We start from the raw sequence: 9,071 nt of genomic DNA on the forward strand, positions 1-9,071 counted from the left end.
AAATGAAATGAAAAATATTAGACTACTTAAAAGTCGATTAACGATTATATCATGTAGTTATAGTTATTGGTATATTTGGAGCCGGTGTCAGCCACGGTGCCCTTGTCCCAACAATCAAAAGAAAGAAGCGATACGAGCCCCTTGATTGATCCAGTATATTATTGTGTAAAAGGTAATTTGTAAAAAACATATTTGTTAAAGTATTCTCGTATTGTTTTTTGATAGATATACTGTAGGGTTTTATTGGGAAATTAATTATATTAAGTATTAAAAAAATGGGACCCCACGGGAAGCACTACCTTTCAAACAAAAAAAAATTTATCAAAATCGGTCCACCCAGTGAAAAGTTATGAGGTAACAAACATAAAAAAAAAAAAAAAAAAAAATACAGACGAATTGATAACCTCCTCCTTTTGGAAGTCGGTTGAAAACTGTAATTAATATTATTTTATATGTCTTTAATACTGGCATGTAACACTATTTCTTATTTTAAATATGATTGAGCTGTTATTAGAAAACAATTGGACGACTGCGGGGCATTGTAAAGAAATGTAGAGAGATTAGAATTCATTGTAAAATTTAAGATTATTTTGCTACTGAACTTACTCGTTGTTAATGAAAAGCAATAACAAAAGTACTAATTGAACGATACAATTGCATATTGAGAAAACGATTGTCAAATATATAAAAAAGAAACAAAATTGTTGATAGCAGAGCGTGGTTTCGATCCACGGACCTCTGGGTTATGGGCCCAGCACGCTTCCACTGCGCCACTCTGCTCATTGCAACCTGGAATGAAATTTTCCACCACTATTTAGCATAGACAACAAATTTTTGATTTAAAATAGAATTATTTTTTCGACTTAAATATTATACCTTACTTTACCTTACCTTATTATTCATTTTGTTGGTAACATCCTGCTAATATTAAAAATGCGAAAGTTTTGTGTAGATGGATGTATGTATGTCTGTCACTCCTCTATGAAAAAACTACTGAACGGATTTGGATGAAATTTTTCAGTGATATGGATTATACATCAGATTAAGACATAGGTTACAATTTATAATGATTTTATGTAATTTGGTCGTAATAACGATACATATCGAGTAGAAACGCGAAGCCGGGGCGGATGGATAGTCTTATATCAATATAGTTAGGTATAAATGTTGTAAATACCTGCAATGATGAATCATACTGTATAAAAATATATCCAACATATCATGCTTATTTAACAAATAAAATGTGATTTACCTTTCCAGGTATACCTACACAAATTTTACAACTAGTTCTCATGAAATCAAATCAAAATAAACTTTATTCGTCATTTAACAATTAAGTGAATCTAGCACCGGTTCGGAAAGTAGATTCCACCGAGAAGAACCGGCAAGAAATTCAGTAGTTACTCTTTTTTAACATTTAAAAAATACAGCCATGTTAGTTTAATACAATTATATATGTATGTTATATCCGCAGCTACACTCGCATTTATGATTTTAGTCTTTAGTTATTGTGTGTACAAAAAGTAGCCTATACTTCCTTGTTTTTCAAGCAATATGTGCACTGTATACCACCCTGAATAAGTTTAGGAATAAGTTAAAGAGCATATTGCACCACGCTACACTAATGCGGGTTGGTGAATTAGCATGTGGCAGAATTACATTCAAATCAGACACATGCAGCCCTTACGATGTTTCCGAGCACAGGATGAATTATAAATACAAATAAAGCACATGAACACCCGCAAGCACCGGTTAAGTTACACGCGTTCTAACCACTGAGCCATCTCGGCTCAAAACAAAAGTAACAAGTGACAATGGTAGTGGTGACCGGTGTTTACGCAGCAAACGTACGAGAAAGGAGGTAGTCCGATACGGACACTTCTAACATTATCAACATCTACCCGCAAACTGCATTCTCGTAAACAAGACATTCGTAGATAATGTCGAATTAAATTACTTGACCGTAACTGGAAGCTTTAGTATGAGATAGCATATCCGTTTCCGTCGAATTTCTACCAGTTTCCGGTCACTTTTTACCCCTAGTGGCGCCGCCTGGTGGTCGTGTGGCAGGTATAGTTTACGTTTATTTCTGCCACGCCATATTTTATCATTGGCGTTTCGTATTCCGTCGAAGCAACAAACTCGCAGTATCTAAATTATTGCGAAATTAATCTTTTTCCTTTTATTAAAACGTACAGTTTAAATAAAATTTAAATAATAAATTTTTGAAACATTCAGTCGTGAAGTCAGAAATAACGAATTCATCACCTTGTGATAATAAGGAGGGTAAGCATAAAATAAACTGTAAGTGCCAATTGTTTTGTTCTACCAGTTATCCGTGCTTGTTTTTCAGTTTTATAGTGTTGAATAAAGTGCTTGTGTCTAACATAATCTGATTTCAGATATGGATAACCACGAAAATTTATTAAATTCTGAGCCGATACCTGGCTCTAGTGGAGTGTCTCGCAAGCGCAATCGGAGCTATTCTAGTAGCGACAGCACAAGTAGTAGTTCAAGCAATTCGTCATCTTCTAACAATAAACGAAAGCGTTCACGCCGACAGCGTCGCAAGAAAAGTAAACGACAACATTCGGAGCAGATGGAAAAACTTCTCAAGGAAGTGGGTGAGCTTCGTGAACATATTTTTTCATCAAATAACGTTGAGGCAAATTGTAATGACATGGACCATGTTTCAATTTGTTCTGGAATAAGTGGAAATCTTTTTGAGCACCGAGATATAAACAATGAAAGATGTATTAATAATGAATGTCAAAATTCGAATCAAAACTTTACGTTCGATATCGAGACAAAGTTAAAAGAACCACCTGTTCCCAGAACAACAGAAAATTTTTTGAAAATGTTAAGCGATGTGCAGCATTTAGGTTCTCCATCTTGGTCAGAAATAAGATACGCAGAAACACAAAAAATGTACAATCATACTCCCGGTTTCGTTGATTTAGAGACGAATGAGGAGGTTAAAATATACGACTCCCTTCGTTATTTAGCATTAGCTGACAGATCCTATGCAGCTATTACCTATTCTATATTAAAACAAAAGGAATGTTTGCAAGAAAGTATTCGTAATCTTCTTTTGTGGGCTAAAAATACCGAAGTTAATTTTGATAATTTGAATATTAAAGTTGATGAACTATTCCAAAAAGGTGATTTAAATAAAGTTTCATCTGATCTTTTGCAATTAGTTTGTGGTCATAGGGCTGAAACTATTCAAATGCGCCGCGAATCCATAACAAGCCAAGCTAAAGATCCATTGCTCAAAGCATCGCTTAATAGAATTCCACCTTCTAATAAGTACATTTTTGATTCTGAACCTTTTACAAATGCATTAGAAAAGGCTGGGGGTGTTCGTAAAGCCTTTTGGCCTGTAAAAATAGATGGATCTTCTCAAATGAAATCCAATCGATCAAGTCGCCGCCCCTCGCGGGGGCTAAACATGCGACATGCAGTTCCATCGCGTGGAACGCAACAATTTCATGAGTCAGTCTTTACTACTCGTGACACACACAATGATTCGCAAATTCATTGTAATAATGCACTCTCGCGGGGTGCCAGATATAATATTCCTGTAAGTGGTCAAAATTCTAACGAATTCTCCACTGTCTCGAACCAACCAAGAGAGTTATTTCCCAGCCGAGGCTCGCGGCCCGATCGTGGATATAATAGAGGACGTACAATTACACGAGGTTCAAGGGGACAAAAACGGTACAAACAATGACTCGGGTCCCTTTCGAGCAGGTCAGTTGAGGTATTTTCTTCCACAGTGGAAGGAAATGGGTGCGACAAAAATAATTTTAAAACTAATTCAAGGCTATCGAATCCCTTTTGTTCAAAAACCACCACTCTCGTTTCCGAATTTAAAAGATATCCATTTCCAGACCCAAGTAACAAAAGAAATGTCCACAATTATTTGCAAAATGAAAGAGCAGGGTATACTCAAAGTAGTTCAAATTTCGCCAAGTTTTGTCTCCCCCCTATTTTTAGTTCCGAAACCCGACGGATCTGCTCGACCAATTGTCAATCTAAAACGATTAAACGACTATGTAGTCACCGAGCCATTTCAATTGATAAATATGTACCGAATACCCGACTTCTTGCAACCTCGAGACTGGATGTGCAAAGTGGATCTATCCCAAGCATATTTCCATGTCAATGTGGCCAGGTCACACAGACGCTATCTACGTCTAGTGTACGACCACGAACTCTTGGAAATGACATGCCTGCCATTCGGATTGAGCACAGCACCCAAAACTTTCTCAATACTCACGAATTGGGTGGCCCAGATACTCCGACAAAGATACAGTATGAGAATATTAGTGTACCTAGACGATTTTATAATCGTACATCAAAATGTTCACATACTTTGCAATCATGTGCAACAAACAGTAGCAATATTACAAAAACTGGGTTGGCAGATAAACTTTCAGAAATCGATTCTTCATCCCGTAAAAAGTCTGGTCTACTTGGGTATCCTGTGGGACCCATGGATAAATCTAAAATCCCTTCCAAGGGACAAGATTGCCACAATAGTCAAAACGGCAAAATCAGCCATCAAAAATATGACGATAAAATTAAAAGATCTTCAAAGAATAGTAGGACTACTAAATTTTGCCAGTTTTGTAGTACCACGAGGTCGACTAAATTATCGTCAACTGCTAAGGTCCATACATTCAATACAAAATCTTCCAATCAAAAGATATCCGCTCACTCAAAATGCCTTAAGCGAACTGACTTGGTGGACTCAAAATTGTCATTTATCCACGGCTATCCATTACCCGCCTCCGACAAACTTCTTGACAACGGACGCGTCAGACCAGGGATGGGGCGCACAACTCAACAATATGACTCTCTCGGGCACTTGGTCAAGCGAGGAACAGACAATGCATTGCAACTCAAAAGAGATGCTAGCCATACTCTACTCAATCCAAAGCCAGATTCAATTATTAAAACACAGTTCTGTACTCATTCAAAGCGACAACAGAACAACTGTTTGTTATCTACGGAACGAAGGAGGGACAAAATCACTACAGCTAACAGAAATCACACATCAAATTTTGAGTCTTTTAGATCAGAACCAGATACATTTCAGCATTCATTACATACCAGGGAAATACAACAATCATGCCGATCACCTTTCACGCCATCGTCGCTCACCAGAATGGCACCTGTTACCAGCCTCAGTGGAGTTCATATTTGCAAAATGGGGAACCCCTGTTGTAGATCTGTTTGCCTCTGCAAAAGCTCACATAGTCCACAACTATGTGTCTCGAGATCTGACAGACAAACAAGCCCTATTTCACGACGCATTCAGTTCGCCGTGGAATTACCCACTCGCGTGGGTGTTTCCGCCACCATTTCTGATCCCGAAAGTTCTAATGCACTTAAACCAGTCGACAGGAATATTTCTAATTGTAGTTCCTCGATGGGAGAAAGTATTTTGGCGTCCAGACCTCAAGGCGAGAGCATTAACAACACCAATAATACTGAGGAACCTACAGGAAAATCTAGTCGACACATCGACGGGACTTCCACCTCCCCAAGTCGAGAACATCATCCTGGAGGTCTGGAAATGTGGGGGTGGTCCGAGGCGGTAAGTACATGGAATTCAGAACAATTATTATTACTTAAAAATTCTTGGCGAAAGTCTACGCAAAAGACGTACGAAGTAGCTTGGAATCGTTGGTGTTCATGGTGTGTTGCTAGGAACATCGATATGCAAAACCCTACAGGTGCGCAATTAGCTCAATTCTTATCAGATCTGTATTTGATTCATAACTTATCTTACAATACAATTCTTTTACACAAATCAGTTGTATCAACTCTATGTAATACAGAATCATCAAGTAGTTTAAGTTCACATGTATTAGTTAAACATATTTTAAAATCAATTTCTTTAAAAAATCCAGTGCCATCCAAGCCACCTGTATGGGATGTCAGTAAACTCACTTCATACTTAACTAACTATACAATAGACTGTAACAATCTTTTTCAGACGTCCCGCCATACTGCTATTTTGTTGTTACTTTGTTCCGGTAGACGCATACACGACCTAACTTTACTGCGAATAGATCAAAAACATTATATAAAATCCGATCAAAGTATAATATTTTGGCCTCAGTTTGGTTCAAAAACCGATAATAGTAAATACAGACAGTCGGGATGGAAACTACTTTTAAACTCTGATAATAATAACCTCAATCCTATTTTTTGGGTGGAAAGAACAATAGACTTATTGAGTGAAAAACGCAATAATGCAAAATCATTTAATCTCTTTGTTACAGTTAGAGGTAAAGCAAAACCTGCTTCACGCACAGTAATTGCAGGTTGGATTAAATCCTTATTTAAAGAAGCCGACATAACTGCCACGCCTGGAAGTGTTCGTTCTGCGGTCGCTTCAAAAAGTTGGTTGGAAAATCATCCTATAGAGCAAATTCTAGCCCGTGGAAATTGGAGGTCAGATAAAACATTCCAGAAATTCTATAAACGTGAAGTTATTGTTAATAATACCCCTAATAATGTAAGTGAATTATTTGAACCAATTGTTGATTAAGTGATAATTTACCTTTATAAATTATTTTACTTATTTAATTGATATTATTTTCCTTTTAAATAAATTAAGTATCACAATAATTTTGTTTTTATTTATTGTCACATTGGCGTTATATACTTTAAAATAAATTATATGTTAATTAATAGTGGCACCACCAGGCGATAACAAACAAATCTCATACTAAAGCTTCCAGTTACGGTCAAGTAATTTAATAGCAGCGTTTTACCTGAAATAAAACGCATATTAAAATACTTACCTATACTGGAAGCTTTAAGTGTATCTCTGCCTGGTTATAATTAGCCAATGATAAAATATGGCGTGGCAGAAATAAACGTAAACTATACCTGCCACACGACCACCAGGCGGCGCCACTAGGGGTAAAAAGTGACCGGAAACTGGTAGAAATTCGACGGAAACGGATATGCTATCTCATACTAAAGCTTCCAGTATAGGTAAGTATTTTAATATGCGTTTTATTTCAGGTAAAACGCTGCTAATATCGAGATTACTCCGCCAAATAAATACAAGAAACATCATTAATATCCTGTATTAACTAATCTTTGGCCAAGTTTTACTCTCAGAGAGACAACTATACCAAAACTACATAATGAAAAGTTCATTTAAAGTTTGACAGGTATAGACTATTCCAATGGAATTAGGAAAAAACATAAACAAAAATTAAATAACTCAGCTATATTGTGAACCAGTAAGAGTCTACGAATAATATATCTTTATTTATAACACAACATTTGTCTGAGATGGGAAGATACTGTAAAAATCGCTGGCTCTTGCTGGCCGCAAATAGCACTAACCGAGAAAAATGGACTCCTTTAAAGGAGGTCTTTATCTTCACCTGAGGAGGGGTTCTTGCTAGTAATACTTTAGACTTTAAAAACTAATATGTATTAACTTTCTTTTTCTTAATAGTCATCAACTTTCTTTTGTTCTAAATAGGCTATTTGACTGGTTTTTAAAATCCATTATAAATTATTTAGTAGAGGTTAAGGGACCCAGTAAAAGTAGATTTTTTTATTTCTAGTACATATTTGGCGAAAAATATCCTATTAAAAATTCCATATTTAAATACCGCGCGAAAACGCAACTTCGACAATATGGCGCTGCAATGGGTCGGTGACGTCACTTTGCTGTATTTTAATCTGTGGTACGTATCGTAGAAAAGCAAGGTTTACAGCTTAATGACTTCATTATAGGCCTGGCCAATCAAGAGCGTTTTGTGTCACGTGACAAACGTTTGAAAAAATGCATTTTTTATTTATTGATTTTTGAATAAATTAAGTATTATTTTCAAGTTTCGTTAGTAAATAACCATTTTTAAAGTATTATTTTCAAGTTTCGTTAGTAAATAACCATTTTTAAACTCATAATATACACTGATTACAATAATTCACGATTTATTTTTTTCGCATTGTCAAATAGCCTATTGTACTTAAAGCAGCATTGTGCAAGAAATAAAAGCCATTTTATTTTATTTTATTTTTATTTATTTATAAAACAACTCTATTAAGCTTAACTACTCATTTCCACTTATATTTTACTTCCAAAATTACAATAACAGTTTGGTACACGTCAAAAACGCCATTTTTCACAAAACCATAGTGAATATCATAGACTAATCAAGCTCTCGACCAATGGCATCGCGTCATTATCTGTCAATGTTGTTTATTTTACTCTTTTCCTGTTATGTGTGGAATTATGGTTGTATGATATAGTATGGAATATTTCCTGTCGCATTATAACATTTTAAAAATAAAACATAACTCTATTAAGCGATTTCTCGAAATATTTTATCTGAACATCAAAAACAACGTTTAAAATTGATTATCGTACAGATAATCATTATTATAATCAATTATCAATAGACAGATACTACATAGTTTTAACAAGAAATTCTTTATTAACACAGCTGGAAGAATCTCTTCCTTATTTAAGACTTAAGAACGACGAATATGTTTTGAGCTGAAATGGCCCAGTGGTTAGAACGCGTGCATCTTAACCGATGATTACGGGTTCAAACCCTTAATTTGTGTTTATGATTCATGTCGTACTCGGCGGTGAAGGAAAACATCGCGAGGAAACCTGCATGAGTCTAATTTCATCGAAATTCTGCCACATGTGCATTCGACCAACCGACATTGGAACAGCGTAGTGGAATATGTTCCAAAATCCTCTCCTTTAATCTCCGTTAATGGAAGAGGAGGCCTTACCCCAGCAGTGGGAAATTTACAGGCTATTACTATGTTTTATGACACCCAAAAAGACACTTTTTTTGTCGCAAAATATAGGTATTATAAGTCATTGCTAAAATTTATGGTAGTTGATAGCTATGATTTTTTGATTAATAACATTAAATTCTGAAATATATACAAATATGAACTAAAACTAGTTACTGTATAATTCTTGTCCGCGTGCTGACAAGAATGCTAGCAGCATATCCTCGTTGAATCGCAATTCCGATCCTCTGGGCGAGCGAACCAGCCCTCCTGTC

The 9,071-nt window shown here is 35.9% G+C and overlaps 1 protein-coding gene and 1 non-coding gene across 3 annotated transcripts; one reads left to right on the top strand and one right to left on the bottom strand.

Annotated features, from left to right (window-relative positions):
- Positions 1-708: 708 nt before the first annotated feature.
- On the bottom strand, positions 709-780 carry Trnam-cau. Its single transcript has one exon. It is a non-coding gene; the product is annotated as a tRNA-Met (tRNA).
- A 1,556-nt stretch (positions 781-2,336) lies between these two features.
- Positions 2,337-6,635, top strand: LOC124541279. Of its 2 annotated transcripts, XM_047119186.1 has the most exons (3): positions 2,337-2,624; positions 5,431-5,605; positions 6,297-6,635. In XM_047119186.1, the coding sequence occupies exons 1-3, from the start codon at positions 2,405-2,407 to the stop codon at positions 6,298-6,300; spliced, it is 399 nt and encodes a 132-aa protein (XP_046975142.1). In that variant the 5' UTR covers positions 2,337-2,404; the 3' UTR covers positions 6,301-6,635. The 2 variants fall into 2 exon arrangements, with proteins under 2 accessions (XP_046975142.1, XP_046975141.1); XM_047119185.1 differs by lacking the exon at positions 2,337-2,624 and having other exon boundaries at positions 3,877-5,605.
- Positions 6,636-9,071: the final 2,436 nt, after the last annotated feature.

Source organism: Vanessa cardui, chromosome 27, assembly GCF_905220365.1.
Source record: "Vanessa cardui chromosome 27, ilVanCard2.1, whole genome shotgun sequence".
In the NCBI taxonomy this organism is placed as follows: domain Eukaryota; kingdom Metazoa; phylum Arthropoda; class Insecta; order Lepidoptera; family Nymphalidae; genus Vanessa; species Vanessa cardui.

Bases quoted from the DNA above. Each gene is read 5' to 3' on its own strand.
- LOC124541279 (XM_047119185.1), top strand. From the start codon at position 4,232: ATGCCTGCCATTCGGATTGAGCACAGCACCCAAAACTTTCTCAATACT. The intron at 5,606-6,296 runs GTAAGTACATGG...TCTTTGTTACAG, and splicing joins TGTGGGGGTGGTCCGAGGCG to TTAGAGGTAAAGCAAAACCT.